Below are 22,678 nucleotides of genomic sequence, written 5' to 3' on the forward strand. Positions count from 1 at the left end.
CTGGTAAGTGAGATTTAGACACTGCTCTGATTAGTTGCTATTTGCTGCATCAAAGTTTAATTGGCAAAATGAGACACTGTCACATATAGAACTCAATCTAATAAATACTTGAAACCACTATTAATTAGGTTTTTCATTTTTTAAATAAAGATCTATACTTGTTAAGAATTATTGATAAAGTTTTGATCTCTGTATCATATTTCCTCATCTGTAAAATGGAGCTACCTATCTCTGTAAGGATTAGATAAATATACATAGAGCACACTGGTACGTACTAAATGCTATCAGATTTACTAGAGCCTATCAGTGCCATAGCCAGATCCTCTTCACCTGGTTGCAGTGTCCACTGGCAGCTGCCCTTTTTCCAGAGAATTTCCCTTACTTAGGGAACTGTGCTCCCTGCCCTAAATGCACCTCTCCTTCCCCAGCCAGCCACCAAAAACCAACCGATGCAGGAGGGGAGTGTACTATAGGCTGAAAATGCTTACCTTCCACGGCCTTACTCATCAGCTCTGCAGTGAAATTTGTGTTCCTGAGAAACAAGTAGGTTTAGTTTTAAATTAATATCTGACAGAGGTCACATCCTTCTGGCAAGGACCACATCCTTGCTTAGGTTTATTTTTCTTTTTCCTTCCCCTTTCCTGTTTCCCTTAATTTCTTCTCCTGGGAATAGTCCATCAATAAATCACAATCAAAAGAATCCCCTTCCAGACTCTATAGGAAACTGACCTAAGACAATAAATGTTCACTGTGTTGCTGTTTTTATTATTAAGACATCCAATGTTCTGCTTTAATGAGGATAAACTTATAAATTACCTTGTCATGTCTAATGGATGGACTACACAGTCTTCCTCCAGTTCTGCATGTGTGCCTTTTCTTCAAGTTAAGCTCTTCATAGTTTTGATAAGCACATCAAGGTCATATTCCCTGGCACAATTATAGAATACACATATTCTGTTGTTGATTACGGGCTGGGATCTGTGGGCTTTAACAAATGAATTGTGGGAAATCTAGAGTGAATACTTTTTAATGCGAAGTTCAAAGCCTAAATTGAACTTGTGCCACGGACTACCGCACACTGTTGAGTAAATGCTGGTCCTTGACATGATGGAGTTTACAACTCAGTAAAAATAATTTTAAAACCCCTTAGCAAAGCAAGAAATTTAGGTTGCATTTTGAAAGGAGTTAGCAATGACCTTTTATCTAGACACAGGGCTCCTGCGATAAAAAAGTCCTTTGTAGTGTGAAGCATTCCATAGAGAAAATAAAAATAGCTACTGTCACACAAAGAGTGTAATCACTTGAACTCTATTTAACTTGGAATTCACTTACTTAGATTCATTTGAGTTGTGGAAATTGAGAAAATGCCAGTTTCCTATTGTTTCTATTATAAATATTCTTTTCTTAATCTTTTATTTTGCTAAAGGTGTTTTGAATTATATGCATATAAAATTTTATTCTGTCTTGGTGCCATATTACAATTTTGAAGCAAAACTACTGCTTCTAAATCTAGGTATCAAACAATGAAAATACATGTCTCAAAAACTAAAAAAAAAGGGAGAATTAGTGCTTTGTTTTGTTCAACCAAGATAACTGAAATTTAATGTAACAATGCAGCCTGTTTTTGTTCTAAGTTTATTTCACTTTTTTAACATATGACAAATATTCTCTCTTGTATTCTTCATAACATCTTTAAAAATATCATCATTCTCTCAGCACTAGCCAAGTGTCAGTTAGACAGCTTTATTCTATTGTTAATCACAGGATCCTTGTCTTTGGCTATGTTTTATAGGTAAAACTTTTGACACTCATAGAAATTAAATCCAGTTGTACAAGGCTTAAGGTGAATCTGCATTGTACCAAATCCTGCATTATACTAAGTCATTTATCCTGATCGAGCAGCTACCTTACCTGACTAGTTCCTGTATTTTGAATACTCTCATTTAAGTGGCTTACATAATCCTCAGCACAACCATAAAATATTGACATTACTGTCCCATTTTATAGACACTGAAAATGAGGTTCAGAAAGATTAGAATATAACAATTTACATACTATGATATGATAAAATATAGGGTTAGAGTGAGTCAGACAAATTTGAATTTTTCTCCTGAAACTTATTATCTGTTAACTTTCCATTTGTTCCTTTGCCTATTTAAGCCTCAGATCTTTGACACAGAAGATGACTGTAATGGTAACAACCAACTACATATAGTCATATAGTACCAACTTATATGTAACATCTCATTTAACCAATAGTTTCCTCCATTAATTGCATTTTACATTTGAGAAGACTAAGGCTTTAGTAAAATTGCTCAAAGGTACCTAGTCAGTAGATGATGCAGCCGTCTCTGAAACTTTGGTCTTAGGGATTTCAAAGTCCCTGGTCTTATTTACTCACAATGTTGCCTTATAATTGTGTGTGGTGTGTGTGTGTGTGTGTGTGTGTGTGTGTGTGTGTGTGTGTCTGTGTAGAAGTGGAAAAATATGTAAAGTGTCTGACTCATAGTAAACTCAAAAAATTGTATTGAGCCCAATGTCAAACATCTTGACTTATGCTCAAGGCCAAAATAAGTCTATCTAGAGCTTAGAAAATTTGCAATGAAGTTTAAAATGTAAAAATAATTCACTCTTGCTCCTAAAATTTAGAGATTTATAAAAATAAATAGATGGATAATTTTTATCTTAATTATTCATTGATTCATCAAGTTATTGAGCAATTGTAAGCCAGGCATCCTATTGGGTTGTAATGATAGACTTATGAAGGAAGTAGATTTAGTCTGTGCCCTGCCAAGAGTTAGCTGATGTGGCTAATAGTGACAGTTTCTATCACAAAGAAAGTATAAATCAGCAATGTATAGAGATATTTCAAATTGTATCCCATTATGCTCAGTAATGAGGGATAGTTAATAGGACGATTCTCCACAATTTCCTTCATGCCATTAACCCCCAATCACAAAATGCTACAAACTTTCTAAAAACAAAATAATTGCAGTGCCAATTTTTAAGGCAGTAATGTTTTCATGAATAACTTATAAGTTCCCCTATTCAAGTATGTTCACATCAATTAATTCATCAGAGAAAGAGAGGAACCATGCTGGATGATGGAATTATGAAAACATATATGATTACCAGGCAGTTAGTAAATATTAAAACCCTTATGACATATTCTGTACTAAGAAGCATCTAGGAAAAATTGAAGTAAAAATATATCAAACTATAAGCAATTTTTAAAAAAACTAAAGCAATTTTTTAAAAAACTAAAATAACTTATATTTTTATAATTAAATAATTATAATTATGGTTATTTGATAGATATAACATTAAATCTCACATTATAGGAATAACCAGAAAAGGATAAGATCAGGAGTTTGAGTAATTGCAGCCCATTAACTAAAAATTTTACCATAAACCATGAAATTGAGCATATCATAAAAACAGAGTAGTTTCTGATTTTTAAGTTTTCTTTTTCATAGGTGACAAGAGTAAAGCAAATAGGCTCCCTAGGAGAGTTGCATTAATTAATGGAATCTGAACAACTCAGATGCTACATCCAGTGTCTTCTCTCCGAGTCCTTTTATCCAAAGCTTCTGATAGGTACACATATTATTAGGGAGAAGAATGGTTGTTTTCTAACTTGTGGTTATATGAAAGAATGTTGAAATGAATAACACATGATTACTCATTGAAATTGTTTTCAAGGACTTTTGAGAGTGCAGTATGCAGTTTCATTCCTCTTTCTCACTCTTCTTTCATTAATGACACGGCAGTTAGGAGAAACGAGCATTGTGGCCCATATGAGCACTCCTGCTTTTATACCCTGTAGATGTGAAAATATATAATATATTAGAAGTAATCATCTTATTTGTCAGGCAAGCAAAGGAAGGCAGTCAGTTTTGTGACATTGAATCAATGACAGCAATTGTGTTGAAAGTTTGCAATGTATAAAGCCATAAAACCTGAACATTCAATTAGGATAACAGACAAAGAAAGCTAACTTAGAAACTTTCCTACTACCAAAACTTAGAAATGATGAGTAAAATAAAGAAAATTTCAATATACAGCTAAGCTCACAAGAAAGAAAAGGAAATCTCCAGGTGTCAGAAACTAACAAGACCTGAAATCTAGGGCTAAAATCCTAACTAAAGTCTCGGTGTGGTGTTAATTCTGAGAAGATCTTGGCAGCCAGGTGTATTGTTTATGTCATAGAAATAGACTCTGAAGTCTGGGAGCCTAAGGATGAGTATTTATGCTGGGAAAGGAGCAGGCCTTCAAGACTGCTTGAGAGGGAAGTTAGAATAACAATGTGTGCACCAAGGTAGGTCCATAATGGCTATGCTTTCAGTGAGCTAGAATGACTTTCACCAACTCAGAGAGAAAGATAAAAAAAGAACTCTAGCTGACAAAGCACATGGATTTTTTAGCCAAATGTAATGAACACACATCAAAAATGCAAAAATGAACTAGTGAAATTTAACATAAAAATTGAGCCCAAGTAGGTACACCCTAAATGGGCCACCTGGTAGAAGTTAGGGCAAAAGTGTCCTTGAGAGAGACTCCCACACCTAGGATGCATAGGATATCTCAAAAAGTACTCATTGCCTGATCAAACAGGAAGGACTCATTGAACAATCATATCCAGAACTCCTAAAACATCTTTAATTATCTCACTAAACATATTATTTAAAGAGAAGTTTAGGAAAATGGGAAATCACAATTAGCCAACTAGTCTCACTATGCTTTTGAAATGAATAGTAATATTAAAATGGTCAAACTTATTAAATCAGCCTGTAGTAAATTATTTTAAAGGGCCAAGCACAGTTGATATGAAACAAAGTGGTACATGAAGCTAAGGACTATGACATCAAAGCCAACTATGTTTTACTATCTTCCTGAATTATTTTATAATTCCCAGACTCTAGCATACTAAAAGTATAATTAATGCTTTTTTATTACAGTAAAGTTTGAAAGAGATCTTAAATAAATGCTAATAGAGAATGAAAAACCTTAGAAGAGAAAGTAAACAGCTATCTTAAATGAAGCCCAGTGCAATATTTTCATTTGTGGCACAGGCTGAAAATCCAGTTCAAATTCAAGTTGTCAGCTTTTCTATTATATACCATTTCTATATTTTAGCCTTCTTGGGATTGTGAAATGCTTTGCTGTGTAAAACTGAAAACCTATTTTAAAAATGAAATAAGCATTCTAAACCTCCAAGCTTCATTTACCTGTAAAATTTTGAGAAAACGTCTATTCTACGTAAATAATTTTTTACTATTCTAAAAATATTTTACAAATCATGGACTCAATAAACACTATCAGTATAACAGAAATAGTATTTCAGTGAATAATAGTCTGATTGTTAGTCTAACTGCTTTTTCCCAAAAAATTTCAAGTAATACAAATGAAAAAATGAGATAACTCCAAGAATACCTAAAATAAATTGGAAAATATAAAAAATATCTGTGAATGACAAATGAAACTCTCTTATAACAATTAGAAGAATCCATATTGTTAAATGGGAGAAGTCCTTGAATTTAGAGTCTACTTAAGCATTGTGACAACAGAATAAAATATTTCAGTTATACTCTATGGTTTGCTTTTTGAGTAAAGCCACATGGACACTATTAATAACTTCTTGATAAAATATCAAGTGGACTGAAGACAACCAGCTGGGTAACTGCTAATAAAAAAGTTTGCCTTGTAAAATATTTGTTAAAATATTTGAGTTTTGATATTGTGCATGGTATTATAAAAAAGAAAATGCAATACAGCATTTCAAAATTCTCAGGTGTCTGCTAGAACTGAAATATATGCTTTAAAAGTAATAAATATTGACAAAATCATGCTTAGACTCAACATTCAACTCATTTTGTAATGCAAAACAGATCTAATAATAAATAAATATTCTTTCAGTGTTATTTTAGATCCTCTTGCTGTTTTAAAAGAGCATTTTAAATTTTAAAGTAAATTTTAAAGTAAATTATTAATTAAATGTAACTTAAATACATTTCAACTATCTTAAAAGGTATTTAAATGGAGCACATAGAAGGAGCTTCTAACTAATAATTTGTGAGGGAGGAAATAACAGAAATATTATTTTTCATATTGTGTAACTATTGATTATGTGTTAAGCTCCTGATTATATTGTCTTACTTAAAATCTTATGAAATAGGTAATAGTTTTCTTATTTTTAAAATGAGAAAGCTGAATTTCAAAGTTAGTTAAATATCTGCTCAATTTAAACCACCTGTAAAGAGCCAAGTCATAACTTGACTACACTGCCTCTGGAAGTCCCAGTGATTTGGACTAAGTGAAGAAAATGTGGGGGGTAGATTTTTTGGACAGAAAAATACCATTTTTAATGTTCATCAGTTGATTGTACAGGGCACACCTGCCTAATATGATGTCAATGAAAATGTTTCTGATCATTCTCAGGAGTCAGCCTATGGTGTCACCTTTCTCAAACACATATTAATGAAAACCAATTATTTACCTATACTGGACACATTTTATTGGCTGAAAGTGCAGTTAAGATAAAAAATAAATAGTAACAGTAATATATTTGGGAGAGGATTCTACTCAAAGTTAATTGAGCTATATATAAAATTTTGAAATTACTTGTAATAAATTTCATTCTGGATGGATAATCTTCAAGTCTCTGCTTGTGTATCCAGAAAGGCTCGCTGAACGCTAGGCTTCCCATTGGAAACTGTGTAGACCAAAGAGATGAATGTTATTTTTAACACCCATGGTAGGTAGGTAGTTACTTGGATAGAAAGAAACAGAAGAGGAGGGTAGAGAAAGAGGAAGGAAGGAAGGGAGGAGGGAAGGAGGGAGAGAGGGAGAGTTGTAAAAGAATGAAGGAAAGAAAGACATAAAACAGGGCTTCCCAAGCCTCACTGCATATTAGAATCACATGCTGAGCTTGATAAAAACTTAGGTAATTAATGTTACTGAGCAACAGTAGTCTGGGGAAAGGGAGCTTTGGTATCTGCTCTTTTAACCACAGCATAGGTGATTCTAACGCCTACTGAGATTTGAATATTATTGGCCCATATGCAACGTCTCCATTTCTGTATCTTCTATCAACTCAGCAGCAGTCTGGTTATGATTCCCCACTCATCTATTCAAACTGCCATTGAGTGATATCCCAAATACCAAACTTAAGTAACATTTTCCTTTATTTTATTAGGCCTTTTGCATTATTTGAATTTATTTAGCTTTGTTGAGATAGTTAAGCACCGATGACATTGCATTTTCTTTATTCTCCCTGAAATCTTGTGAACAGTTCCTTCTCTCTCACCCTTTCAACATTTCCTAACATTTGTTTCAATGTTTATACTTCCCCTGGAGCTATCTTCTTACCATATCTATTCTTCCTGGTTAATTAATTTCACTTACTTACTTGATTTAATTGTCCCAATATACGGACAACTCCCAAATTTAACCTTCACCACAGATCTCCTTTCCTGGACTTCAGACCTATATCTGCCAATTGCCGGGACCCCTTACCTGGATTTGCCTCACAACCTCCAACTCAAAATGTCCTGAAAGTGAACCAGTTACCTTTCTCCTTAAACCGGTCTGACTTCATGGATTTCTATCCTGAACTTCTATGTCCCCTTCCTAGTCACTCAGGGGCGCTACAGGAGTGTTCCTGCTCGTTTATCTTCCTTTGATAGATTGTCTGGACCAGTCATCTTCTCCTTGTCATGATCGTGTTTCTGGTTCGGATGTCTTCAGCCCTCATAAGCACTATACAATATTGTACCTACTATTTCTTCCTGCAACCTTACTCTCACTTAAATCCAACCTTTGCAGAATCTTCAGTATAATTTAACTAACTTCCGTATCTATGTAGACTTGGTTGGAAAATGTCCAGTGGTGTCGCACTTCCTAAAAGATAGAGCATAAGATTTTTAATATAACATATATATCATGTTAATCTGTGTTCAGTAATTGGATTTACTCCTGTCTTCCCACCCTCTTCTCATATCATTCCCTTCCTTGGATTTTTCACTCCAGTTACACAGAGCTGTCTGCGGTGGTCCATCCACACTGTCAGACACCTGCACTGATGGCCTTCCTGACTGGTCTCCTCTGGCTGGAATACCTTCAGCGCCCCACACGCTCTTCACCCGCCAGCTGCAACTTACTTTTTAAGACTCCCAGATTTATAACACCTTTACAGATTTCTCTCTTGGCCTCCATATTAAAACATACAACTGCCTTTTCAATTTCTCTAACTGAATGCCAGGTGTTATGTTAAATTTAATCTGTCAAAATTAAATGGGTTTGATGCCACCCACATCTCCAAAGAACTGCTCTTTCTTGTAGTTTTCCCATTGTAGGATAGGCAAACGCATTCTAGTTGCTCAGTTATATAAATTTAATCCTTGACTGTTCTCTTGTTCTTGCATTTCATAGTCAATCCATCAGCAAATTCTGCCACCTCTGCTGCCACATTTCTACCAGAACCAATCACTTCTCCACACTTCACCACTACTATCCCTACTACTACCATTCTAGTGAAAATCTTTTGCATTTTTCATGGATATTTGGAAAGTAGCCTCTTAGACTGGGGGACATTATTCCCCCCATTTTCCCTTTCCCCGGTCCCTGATTTTCCCTCACACTGTCTCCTCTCTCCACCCAGCAGTCAGAATGAGCTTTTAAAATATAAATTCACACATCTTTCTCACCCCTATCACTTTCCAGCTCTGTTAACATGTTTTAATTTTTTTCACAGCACTTACCACCACTTGATATATACTTATTTGTTTGTGTATTCTCAGTTTCTTTGCACTAAATGAAACCTCCATGAGAACATAGACTTTTTTTTTTCTTAGAATAATGCCTGGCCTACTGAAACCTTCAACCAATATTTATTGAACAAATGAATAAATGAATGTAACTTAGGTCTCCCTTAACTCAGGAAATATTTACTGATCAACAAGACTGCTTAAGCACCCCTCTTCAGGCCTTCCTTACAATAGAATATGTATCTCCATTTCTTTATTCCACATTGTTCCATAGGTTTAGGTAAATCTCTCCCATTAGACTGATCTTTGAGAATGGAATTGTCTCTCTCATCTTTTGAATTTCAGTGCCATAATAGTCCCAGTCATATAATACACATTTGACACACACTAGAATTGAATGAATGAATGGATGGGTAGATAAAGGCTAAGTATCCTTAAGAAATATTTCATATTTTTCTGTAATCACTAAGAACAGCCCTTAGAAACATAAAATATTAAATTATATGGTTATCTGGATCTATATAATTGAACATAAAATATTAAATTATATAGAGATCTGAATTATAACTAACACTAAGTAGCTTTGTTGTTTGAACTTTAACTATTAATAAAATCATCTGTGTCTTTCAACAATTGAATTTTGTGTATTTTCAGAGATCATCTACAGCTGGGTATTTAACGAGTTCCCTTCCTTTGTGGTGGAAGACAGCCGGCGGTTCATTTCCCAGGAGACAGGCAACCTTTACATTTCTAAAGTCCAAACATCAGATGTTGGCAGCTATATTTGTCTGGTGAAAAACACAGTGACAAATGCTCGAGTACTTAGTCCTCCAACACCACTCACTCTACGTAATGATGGTAAGTTGCAAGGCCTGAATTAAAATGTTCATAAACGTAAGATGTGAAAAAGAAAGATTCATTAGGATTTCTGTAAGCACTTCCACCTAGTACAAACTAAATAAAACGTCATTTGCCATATTTAGAAACTCATTTTTAGTCTGAAATTATGCATACCTTAGAATAAAAATTTTACCATTGTAAAGTGATGATTTATAGATGAGAAAAATGAACCATAATGCTACCCTAATACCAAAAAGAAAGGGAGAATCTGAAAAGAGGAACTGTAATAAAGTCTCCAGTTCTCTTCTTTGCTCTTTAGTGACTCTATATAACATATGTGTATGAATTTCAAGCATTTTATAGGTCCACTTCTCATACTTTCTTATTTCAGCTACCTTCAAATTGAATGCTCAGCTTTTAATACTTCATGGTGCAGGTATAATTGTTATTATTACTTTCCCAATAACAGGAGCAGTTGGAACCTTAACTTTTGAGTGCAATTCAGGCAGAAATTATGATTTTATAATTATAGGTATTGCCATCTATCTCAAGTATCTTCAAATTTAAAGACCTCATTTGTAGTTATAGACATTTACAGTTAAGTATTGCATTAAAGAAGTCATATGCTATATTACAGTTGATATATGATATGTGGCTTGCTCTGCCATGCAATAAAAAATCTATGAAGGTATTAAGAAATGAGCTTGAGAATTCTGACTGAGTGTGAAGCTTAAAAAATAGTCTTTTTCAATACTACTCTTTTACATACTTAGTTTTAAAATACATCCTGCTGGAATGTATGGCCAGAATTATATCACAAGACTTTTGCTTACTACATAGTTTCTCATCTTATATATCTAGACATACATATGATATATAAACATATGTAATATATCTCTATCAATCTATCTATCTGTAACAGTCCTACAGGTAGAGAGTACAAAGGAAATATTTATTTTAGAGATGAGAAAATCAATATTAGAGACCTGTCCAAGGTCATACAGCTAGGTAATGCATGAAAGAGTAGGTGAGAAACAAGGATGGAAATTGACAAACCAATTCAGAGGCTGCTGAAGCAAACCAGCCAGGAAGTGATGAGGGACAGTATGAAAGCAGTACTCACTGCGCTGGAGGGCAGGAAATACATCTGGGATATTAAGGGGGTATAATTACGAGGATTTAATGATTAATGAAATATAGGGCTCTGGAGAAGAAGGAAGCACTGGTGTAGTTCATTGAATGGGTGATGATTCTCTTCACAAGAAGAGAGAGCAGATGAAGGAGTAGCTTGAGGAACTGATGAGCATAAGGAATTCAGCTTTAGATATGATGAGATTTTTATGAGAAATCCAGGTGGAAATATGCAGGTGTATATGTCTAATACAAATAAGAGGGGGCTAGATATATATATGCCTAATCACGTAAGAGAGGGCTAGACTACAGAAATATATTTAAAACTCATCATTGTGCATTCTATCACTGTAATTAAGGCGGTCATTATGTATATATTATGCCAACTTTAAGATTATATATAAGAATGTCTCTGGGATGAATACAAAAAAGGAAATAGATAATGCATTTTTAAAATTTATCTAGTTAAAATCTTAGAATTAAAGTGATTATAAGTCATTTCTATAAAATTTCCAATCATTTTCTCATTGATTCCTTAAAAATGTAAAGCATCTTTGTCTGAAAATTATAATGTGTTGCTGACTGGCCAATCACTAGTTCCATTTATCTTTCATTTGTGTAGTAATACTGTACTCTTGGATACTGGCTGAGGTTGAGGAAGGTCCTCTGCTTTCTTTGCACATAATAGACCTCAGCATTACACTGGCCACTGCAGGGGAGATGCCTAAGTCAGAATCCAAGAGCGGATACCTCTTTCACTAGTAATACGAAATTTCAGTACCCATTAACAGTCTCTTCTACTTCTTTCATTATTTCATGGCCCACATGTATCACTTAACTTTGTCTTCTATGTTCTGCAGTCAAACACCCCAAGAATAAATAGAAAAAAGTTTTTGCTTCTATTTAAACTCCCTTCTCCTTTTGTCTTCTACTGCTCTTGTTTGGCAAACCCCATCTCCCAATGAATTCAACAGTACTCTGAATCTGTGAGTGCCTTGAGGAGCTGAGAGCTGCCAGAGGGTAACACCCACCATGGATTCATGGTCACCAACTTGAGAGGGACTTCACAATGCCACTCTGTCCTCCTATGTTTCTGTGGCTGGTTCATCTGCAACTCTTCCAAAGGTTTCAGAAGGTTCTGTGCTGTCCTTAAGCCAGACTCCTGCACCACAAGCACATCACAAAAACTATGTTATCAAATTCATTTTCCTACTAACAAAACTCCAATCTCGCTACATCCCCATCCATACAGTTCTTCCCCTATCCTATTTCAATAGAATTACTATACTGCCCCTCCTCTTATTAGCACCAATCCCTCCATCACTGACTATTGATTTTCTTTCCCTCTGGTCATCACAAAAGATTGTACAGTAGTCATTGTTTCTTATACAACCAATTTTATATCTACTAAAAAGACATTTTCTAGGCATCATATTAATTGAATTTACTGAAGCAGTTGACATTGTTAACTACATTTTTTCTTTTGTGAACATCTATATTTTCAAAAAAATAATTATTTGAGCAGTACTATATGAAAAGACCAGTAAGGCAAATACAAATAAGTAAAACCAACTGTTATTTTAAAGTTAACATTTAAGTTAAAAAGAAACAGGTGGAAAACACCTGCTAAATTTTAATTATGTTGTTCAATGACAGTCTTATTTAAGATTTTGTAAGAGAAGTTAGAAAATTCACATTTCTTCTTTCTGTAAATTATCTAAGGTCATTATTTCCATGGCGGTTATTTTTCCACCAATGTTTATTTTTATCATAGTAATACACCCATAGCAAATGAATGTAGTGGTTTATAAGTACTGATGAAAAAAAATAAAAACCCCGCATGCTTGCCTCTCCTGTAACCCCACCCCTGAGAGCCAACTTTTCAACTTCTTTTTTTCTTCATGAGGTTCTCACATAATGCATAGAGATATCTACATTTTGTGTTTAATCAAATTTAGACACTAACTCTTGACTATTATAAGTATACATATTGTAAGTATACACATGCTCCTTCTATCCTCCCCCATTATATATATATATAATCCAAATTGCATTGGAAGGAGAGCAAATAAAAATCCTTCAAAAGATAATAAGAAGGAGAAGTCAGAGAGATAATAAGAAAACAGTAATGTAGGGTCCAGGATGGCAATGAAATCAATGTTTTAACAAGAGGAAGTAAGCATGCAGCTCAGAATGGTGGACCATGTGCATGTATTGTCTGTCCCTCTTCTGAGGCCCTAAAGGAAGAAATTTGTATCATCAGTGAAATGTTGAAAGAGAGGGAGCATTTCACTGCCAATGAGACATTTTGATTTATTTCTGCAAGAATAAGGAAGGATGTGAATTAAAGGAGTACATAGGTGGAGAAAACTAAAACAGAATAACGTTTAAGGGGTCTGAAGAAGAAGCTAATGACCATGTACCCAGTGGAAGCCTGAAAAAACTCTGAAATCAAAGTTAGCTAATGTGTGTGGGTGGTTGAGGGGTTAGGGGAGGCATAAGAAATGGGACTGAACAAAGCAGGATCGAAGATACGTATGTTGAACAATGTTTTGAGTGAAATATCGAATCCCTTCCCTTCCACAGGCCTATGTGCAAATAACCAAAGGACATGGCTCAATGATATAAATGCACTTTACATGGAAAACCAAAGTTCCTAATGTGAATAGTGAAATAGTGACACATGATACAGAACCTCTCGTTCTAGCATTTGGGTGTCTGCAGACTGACAGCCAGGTCTTTGCCCTTACACTGAAACAGCTGTCACCTCACCCAGCCATTCTCCAGCCCTATGTCAGAAGGGAAGCAATTTGACAAACAGGAAACTCCCACCAACTTCCAACCTACTCAAGACTTAACGTTTGCACACAATTCTACATTAACAGTGTCTATCAAATATTATTGAGCTTATTGAATAGTTACAGAATTCATACTAGGATAATGTGTGAAAAATAGGAAATTTTTAATAGTACTCCAAAAAAGTCATAGTTTAGACTGCAATCATTCTTAATTCAAAAACTTTCGTATAACTATTTAATCTCTTTTCCAAAAAAATTGAAAAGTATTTTCATAAGAAGGACATATTCCCAAATGTTTTCCCAGGTAGGTGGCATATATTAAAAACTTAGTCTGAAAATAAAAACAGAATGTGATGTGGATGAATCCATTTATTGCACGACACTCAGCCGCAATTCCTGCTGGGTTTTACAAACCTCTCAGCACAGAGACAGGCATTATAATGGATATTTCTGTGAACTTGGCAAACACCTCTGCAGGGGTTTGAATATAAAAATTACATTTAATCTGCTGTGACCATACAGTTAGCTATAAAAATTCCAGGAACGTTGTGTTTTCACACTTCTCTGAAAAGAAAACTACACATTTCTAAAAATAATAGAGGCTATATCTATAGTCAACATTATTTCATTTCAGTATCAGATTTTACTTTATAAACTATTCTAGAATGTATTGTCTCAGCATGGGTTTCCCTAAAGTGAGATCAAAACAAAATTTGCTTGTAGGTAGTTTATTTGAAGTTTATCCCAGAGAGCGGGATTCAGGGATAGGGTGAAGCTGAGGAGTGGAGCAAGCGAAAAAGTGGGGTTACATTATGGAGATGAGTACTGCAGGCAGCTGGAGCTTCATTCCACAGGACCACAGCCTGAAGGAATGCACTCAGTATGGCCTCCTTGGTGGAGTGATCCATAGGGTTCCATGTCCCATTCCCTTAAGGTGGCTCCATAGGCAGTTAATTCCCTTGCACCTGCAGGTTGCCTTCAAGTTGCAACAGTGTGAAACTGATTGCATCTGCACAGACCTGGTCCCAGTGGCAGTTGTGAGGGTAATACTTCTGGACAAGATCATTTGAGCTGGCACAAAAGAGGTGTCTGAAACATAGATGGGGAAGCTTTAGAAGACTTGAAGTGCATGAGTGACATGATCAGATTTTCCTAAGCTGACACTGTGGTCAATTATTCTCATGAATTCACAAATGTATATTGCACAAATGACCTGATGTGTGTCAGATAATTTGTTAAGTTTGGGGATATAATGGAGGACAAAACAAATACAAGAATCATTCTTATGTAGTTTACTATGTAATATAAGAGAACATATTACCTTAAACACTGAAGTAATTGTGAATTGTAGTGTCTGTCTGCATTTTATTAAACCACTATTTTATTTAACCACTACCTCATTCAGTGCCAATTGTGCATACCATTAAGTTAAAGCCAAAAAAAACAAACCTAGTTCCAAAAGTAATAGTGAGTAATGCAGACTCTAACTAATGGATGATGAATGAAATGCTGGCACTCCATATAGCACAGGAAATTTTATTAAACACTCACCTTTAACCACATTTTTCTTTTGCCAAGCTTTCTTTCCTACAAATGCCATTTCTCCCTCAAAACACATCTGCTTCTCCCCCAAAACACACCTGCTTCTCCCCCACAATGTTGTTGTCTCTAGTCTAGTCTACCTTCAGGGTCTTACCATCTCTGTCTTATATATGGCAATTTCATACTTTGATTTGTCCTCCCATTTGAGCTCTCAGCCCATTTCTGAATATTTTATTTAGCTTATTTTATTTTTATTTAACCACTATTTACATTTAATAACTACATCTGAGGCATTGTTCTAAGCACTTTACAGGTATTAAAAGTTGAAAGGATGGAAAATAAATACAAGCAAATATTAACTAAAAAAAGAAGTTGGATTCATACTATTAATTTCATACAAGATATTAAATACATTTCTACATTTAAGGAGGATTCTAATAATTCTAAACATTCTAAAATAATAATCTCCACATTCTAATAATTCTTCAGAAAGATATGGCAAAGCATCCTCCCACAATCCACTATGTACAAAACCAGGCTCTTCATTCTTCTTCAGTCCAGATAGAATCTTCTCCTAAAAGATCCCCCTCCTTCCTAAGGCAGCATTCTTTCATTCCCCTGCCCTAGGGCTATAGTGGCTCCACGGTGATAAAAAGAGGGTAATAAAAAAAGAAAGGAAGGAAGATAAGGAGAGAAAGAAGAGAGAGAAAGGGAGGGAGAGAGAAAGGGAGGGAGAGAGAAAGGGAGGGAGGGAGGGAGAGAGAGAGAGAGAGAGGAACCCCTGGAGCTGAATAGTGCAGGAGAGAAGAGGAAATGAAGAAGTAACTTGAGAAGGTGAACAGCAATGGATTCAGAATGCATTGCAGAAAGACTGGTCTTTGTTAGTCTTTGTTAGAGCGTTTATTAGTCATCACAGTGGGAAGAACAATAATAACACTATCGAGATGCAGATAACCTACTATTTGGAGGTGGGGAACCCCATGGCTTTTTTTTTTTTAATGAAGTATATAGGCAAAGTCATCTGCTGAGAATGTATGTGTAAACAACACACTTATTTTTAAGACAAGAATTGTGTCAATAAGGAAATTATGCACAGAACTACCTGCTTACATAACCCATGAATTGACCCCATTAGTTTGCTACTGAATAATGCAGGTCCCAAGCGGAATGAGAAAATATAAAATAAAATATATATAAATGTAAAATGAAAAATGGCATGTCCTTGAAGACTGTGATAGGCTAAAAAAACACATCCTAATTCCTGGAAACTTTGAATGTTACCTTATGTAGTAAAGGGACTTTGCAGATGTTATAAAGTTAAGCTTCTTGATATGGGCCACTATCCCATATTAGCCTGCATTCCTCTAACTGATTGGGGTCAGCCCTAAATGTAGTCGCAGTGTCCTTACGAGAGGCAAGCAGACAGAAATTTGGTACTGAAGAGGAGAAGGTGGCATGATGATGAAAGCTGAGCTCAGAATGATGTGCTTTGCAGATGAAGGAAGGGGTCATGAGCTAAACAATGCAGCTCTAGAAGCTGCAAAAGGCAAGGAAATGGGTTTTTTTCTAGAGCCTCCAGAGGGAGGCCACCTTGATGTAGGCCAAATGAAACTGATTTTACACTTCTGAACTCCAGAACTGTAAGAGAATGCACGTCTATCATTCTAAACTGCCAAGTTTGTGTATTTCGTTACAGCAACCATAGGAAGTTAATACAAAGACCAAACAGAAATCTGAGAAACCGAGTTTTTCTTGTCTTGTGGAGTATTCATGGTTATTCTAATGTGCGTTGGAGCTGGCTTGTTCCTACTTGCAAGAGTTATTTTGTGCATCTTTTCACTTCTTGGTAGCTTGAAATCTTTGTTCAGAGTTTTCAATTTATGGACTGTTCCACTGGGACTTAGAAAGCTTGTGACAAGAACACTTCTGCTTGAGCAAATGTACCTATGTGAAGGAAGCTGAATAATATTAAGGCTTTATGTCAAGTTCTGAAAGAATATAGAAACTTATTTGCCTTTTATTAATCTTTTATTTATTTTGCTATATGTCTCTCTGGAAAGTTTATTATCTTGAAATGATACAAATGAAATAAAAACATGAAGAAATCATTGGATAATTTCTGAATAAAATACTTTTCTCAGATATCCTTGACAATCAAACATCCCATACAATTAAATTTCTCAAGCAGACTTAAAAAGACAATTTGAACTTCTATCTATGGAGATAAGAATTTCTATCAAGAAAAAAAATGTGCATCATTTCATTAACTCTCTTCATATGTCTTAAAAACATTGAAGAATTATTTAGTAAGTGCTTACAAATAATAAGATAAATTTGTTAAATATGTACTAACTTAGGCTTTTTCCTCTGGTTTCCTCCAATGGAAATTCGTTATTGTAATTCAGGAAATGAAATCCCAAAGGATATAAACTTTTGATAACTGGTGCTGTTAACAGTGAACATGTTACTCTTAATACAAGAAAAGAACATGAATTTTGAGTAATTTTTTGTATAAGGATGGAAAATGTTCAGTTATGTTAATGTGACCCCCTTTTCTATTGTCAGGCTGGTCTACACTGTCTCCATTGCTACACTTTCTCTCTTCATTTAATAAATGAAATCAAATAAGTTAAGTATTTATTAGAAGTTTTTTAACGCTTCTCATTCTTGACTTCTTTGCAGTTTATGTTTAACCTGAAATTACTTTCTTTTCTTGAGTAACCAGGCAGTAGACTCATCTGAACTATTTCATCTGTACATTTCACTGTCTTTTCTCATTCTACCCACTAAATCAATCTATTTAGTTATTCAGCTGGGTGTGTCCATTTACCTATTTTTCTGGCTTTTTACCCTTGACATTGTTCTAGAAAGGGTTTAAGGAGGTTTGCCCTTTTAAATGTAGATATTCCTCCAGGATTCTACCACTGAGCCCAATCTATATTTCTTAATATGTTTCTTCATTGGGCACTTCTGTTTCTGTTTCTAATTTAGAATCTTCCCACAAACTAACTTCTCCAGCTGTTATCTGTGTTGTTAGTGAGATCACCTTTCTCCTAAATATCTAACATAAATATTTCTGGTCCCACTAGAATCTTCCTAATTTCATGACCAAATACATATTCCCGAGGTTTGACAAGCCCTGTGAATTCTACGTGTACAATGTCATTCGCATCCATCTCCTTCTTTCTACTTTTAATTACAATACTTTTTACTCTTGCCCAGATCAATGACTTTCAACAACCTTTGCTCTACAGTTCACATAAAGTAAATAATATTCCTACCCCAAATTCACTTTCAAGAGTGTTACCACATTGTAGACTGTAGAAGAAAAGAGAGGCTTCAGGTGCAATGCCAGTGAACTGGAAGTAGTACCACCTCCCTTACCATCAGTCAGAAAGCAAGCAAGTTCATGACAGTGGCATCATTACAGAGATTTAAGCTAGAATCTATTTTGATTAATTTTGCTTAAAGTAGGTTGGTCACAAAATTCGGGCTGATTTACCACCCACTTTAACCTTGGACAAGAGATCCAACCTGTTTGTGCTCCTACTTATCCACCTGAACACGGGGATAGCATGGATGCCTGTCTCATGAGGTTATTGTGAGGATTAAATGCATTAACACATGAACAGCAATTAGAACAGTACCTGTAACACAATAAGCTTTAGGAAAGGTTAGCTGTTAGCACAGTACTGATGACACAATCCCACTACATTTCTTTAATGTGTGGGCCTTGGAGTTAGTAACTACTTTCCTAGATTGTTTCTATTACCGTAGTGTTTCTGTTTGCTATTGTTCTTTACTGTAATAAATTCAGACTCCTCTGTCTGCCATTGACGTTTTAAAAGAAGTTGGAGGGGAAGGAGTAGCCCTGGGAGAGGTTTTATATTCCACTACTAGTCTTCACTCATTGTTTATTCAAAAGCAGAGTTTTATGATTCCATTCCTTTTGTTCCTGCTCTCTCTTGTTGAGATGCCCTTTTAATTCCTGGCTCTCTCTGCAAGTATTTAAGTGACTTCCCTGACATCATACAGCAAGTTAGTTGCAATAAACAGGAATAGAGTCCACCATATAAGAAACATACTTTGGATTTCATTCTTAAGGTATTTCCTTATGTTTGTATATACCGAGATTCGTCTACCACTATCATAAAACCCACCCACACAGCACTGTGATATCTTCAAGGAGCTTTTATTTGCCAGCTTGCTATATTGCACTACCCAGTAGTGTTCATTATCACCTGAAAGTTTAGAAGATTTTTATTATTCCCATGTTAAGATACTTCAATATTAAGATACTTTAACAATAATCAACAAATGTCAGCCCCAGCTCAACCCCTGAGGATCATTCCATTTTGTAACCATACCTAAGAAATTTCACTACCCATTACAAAATATTATTCCTCCACATCATTTAACTCAATGTTTGATTTAAAACAACACTTAATAATAATATTTATTAAAATCTTTCAGAAGCCTATAAAATTACATCTAACAGGCCAGCATTTAACAGTGTGATCCTCAACACTTGCATGAAAATAATTTAGATTGCTTGTTAAAAATGGAAATATCAAGCCATATCTAAGATCTACCCAATCAGAATTTCTGTAGTGGTCTTAGAAATCAGCATTTTTAACTCCAGAAATGTTATAAGATGAACAGTTATCAATAGACGCTTCTTTGTTGAGACTCAAGGGGTGTCTGCTCCGCTGCTTCTCCAGAGGACCCCAGCAGCCCTCTCTCAACTGAAGGTACTGGGAACAGTTAAATCCCAATGACCTTTGTCCCTAAGGGGCAAGAGCTCTTCTCCCAGGTCCCGTGAGCCCCCCAGCCCTCCCAGAACCGCACTCAGCTAGCAGCCTGTGCCCGTGCTGTCAAGAATGTTTCCTGGCCTTTCTAAAGGCTGCATTCTTCAGGAAATTTCCAAAAAGTATAAATATTCTTTCCATGAGAGACTTCAGGGGGACCTGGGTCTTCAAATGCATCACCTGGACTCTACTGGTGGGGCCACTGTCTTCCTGGTATTGTGTCAGAGCAAGCGTTATAGGAGAGAGGTAGTTTAAGATCTGTGGGCAAGTGGGCCTCATCCTACAAATCTAAGGAATCTGCATTTTCCAGGATGCTTCCCAGGTACTTCATATTTAGTACAACTGAGACCCACTGCACTAATCATTATTTGTTAAGTGTTTGGTTTTTTTTAAGTTTACATACCTTTTCATATTTTTAAAGCCCTTCTTTATACCAGACACTATTTTCCAAGCAAAAGATAGCTGAAAAACTATAATCACGGTGTGGGGAATCTTGCTAAAAATTCAGATTCCTGGGTCTTGCCCTTAGATACTCTTGAGTTAGTAGGCCTGAAGTGTAGATTAAAGATACTTTGACTGCAACACCAGGAATTTTTATGTTCAGGCAGGTTAGGGAATGTTTGACATGCTATTTTATTTTAGGCAACTGTGATTTGGCAATGGCCAAACAGACACAGTAATTCTGCCTCTGGAATAATTTTAAATGTATTTAATTCTCTTTAAATCTATTAATGCTCAGAATTGAGCTGCCAGAGATGCCATACATTGATCTTTTCACTTTATTTAGACAATCTTTCTATTATTAATAAGATGTCTGTTTTCCTGTAGTTGCCAGTTTTCCTCATCTTGCCTTATAATGCTATTTTTGATATGATCTACGGGACTTTTCTTTGAGCATCCAATAAGGTATTTAAAATAACCTTAAGTCTCCCTGTGAATCATTTAAAATGATTTCATTTCATTTTTTCCTCTTGAACTTATTTTCATATTTTTTCTCAATTTGTTTAAAGTTGAGTAACCCTAACTGGATATTTTAAGGTTTCCCTTATTCTGCACCAATATTAAATTTACATCCTCATCTATAGCTTCCTTTATTGAATTATACTCTTATTTTACGATCACTTTTATTATCCAGTGCTGAAAGTCACATCTGGGATATTGAGGGTTCTCCTAGTTCTACTGAAAAGTAATTTGTGCTATTTAGAAGTGTTTCTTCCACAGTTCACCCCAGTGAGATATTTTGCAAATTTATCATAAAATAATAACTGATATTTTAAAACAAATGTACTGAATCTTGTATATTCAAATGACTGTTGTGTTCTTCAAAGTGGACATAGTGGGAGGCAATTTCCTTATACTGATATAATCTTGCCAGTATTCAAAATATTTTAAAGTTCAACAATTCCTCTTTCTGTTTTCTGACCCTTGTCTTTCAGAGCTGCAGAGGGGAGATGGCAGCTGCGTAAGTGGGAGGTTTGCTAATGAGTAACGTTTTTCCTATGTACCAGGCACTGCGCTGAGGGCATTTCATATATTCCCTCATTTAGTCTTCACAACAAAACAGCATTTTGAGCTTATCTTTCTTTTATAGTACAAGAATCTGCCATTTAGATAGGTAAGGGGTCCTGTCACCTGTGTTTGTATGACTCTAAAGAGGACACTGTTAAATGTTAGACTCTTGCTCAGTTACCACCAGCCTGTGAAGGGACTTACCCAGGCTCATACTTGATGGGAGATATGGAATTAAAGCTCTAACTCACAGCAAGTGTTGTTTTTTTTTTCCCACTGTATCATTATGCCCTCCCCCCATCTTATGATATCAATGCCAAATTGGAGACTTGAATTACTTTATCAATATCACCTAAAATCAAATTTAAAGAGTTCAGTTAAAAAATGATTCTCATTATGAATAGCATGCTTAACATAGTAATAATATTTGCTTCTTCCCAATTTCCCTGGGATAGATGTTGTGTTTTTTTCCTTAATTAATCAAGAAAGAATCCATCAAATTTATGAAATTGGATAGAGTGTAAGGAGTAACCCATATAAGTAAAATTGGGGTTATGCTGATCTTTGAGAATGACAGAATCCATCTACAGAGAATGTAAGGCTGCCTGCTATACAGTCTGTTAATTATCTGTCAAAATATCTGCCAAGAGAATACATAGCCTAATTTTCTTAATAATTAGGAGTGTCTATTTAACACTGCAGCATCCTTTTTTCTTTAAATGTTGACTTTCTTTTAAAATGTCAGAGTGTTAAAAAATCATTATAAAGAATAAGAAAGTGAAGATGTGCCAAATCCAGAATCCTAAGGAATATTTCTATCACTCATTGGTTTAATAAACAAATGAAGGCCAACATAAAGTAATATTTTGTTGTCATGCTGACATTGTGATGGTCAAATACATGCAGTATAAATCTTATAGCTATGTATAGATAGCTGTCCTACCACAGGGTGGTCACCGCCACAGGCCCTTCTGACTTCACCTTTGTTTAAGTGAAAGACATAACCTTAAGAAGCTTTTAGAAGATTTGAAATTCAGAAGTAAATGAAAGCAGAAAAAAAAGGAGAAAAAAACAGCAGGAAAATTTAGAGGCTCTAAGCTCAGAAAGGGGCCCTCAAAGCAGATCTGGCAAATTGCAGCAGACCTACTATCTACTACCTTTTTCCTCCCCTGGCATAATGCTTATACCACTCAGGGGAAAATTCTAGCAAGTAAACTGTTACTTAGGTGACTAAGCATTTTATTTGAATAAATAAAATGATATATAAAATTAGAGATCAGTGAAT

At 35.3% G+C, this 22,678-nt stretch overlaps 1 protein-coding gene across 1 annotated transcript in view; it reads left to right on the top strand.

The window, feature by feature from the left end:
* The window catches only part of CNTN5 (contactin 5), a 1,238,002-nt gene that overhangs the window by 911,607 nt on the left and 303,717 nt on the right, over positions 1-22,678 (top strand). The window contains exon 8 of the mRNA XM_036902818.2: positions 9,420-9,623. Within this exon, the coding sequence (XP_036758713.2) occupies positions 9,420-9,623 (204 nt within the window). The remainder of the gene's footprint in view (positions 1-9,419; positions 9,624-22,678) is intronic.

The sequence above is a fragment of the Manis pentadactyla genome, chromosome 13 (genome assembly GCF_030020395.1).
Source record: "Manis pentadactyla isolate mManPen7 chromosome 13, mManPen7.hap1, whole genome shotgun sequence".
NCBI classification, from domain to species: Eukaryota; Metazoa; Chordata; class Mammalia; order Pholidota; family Manidae; genus Manis; species Manis pentadactyla.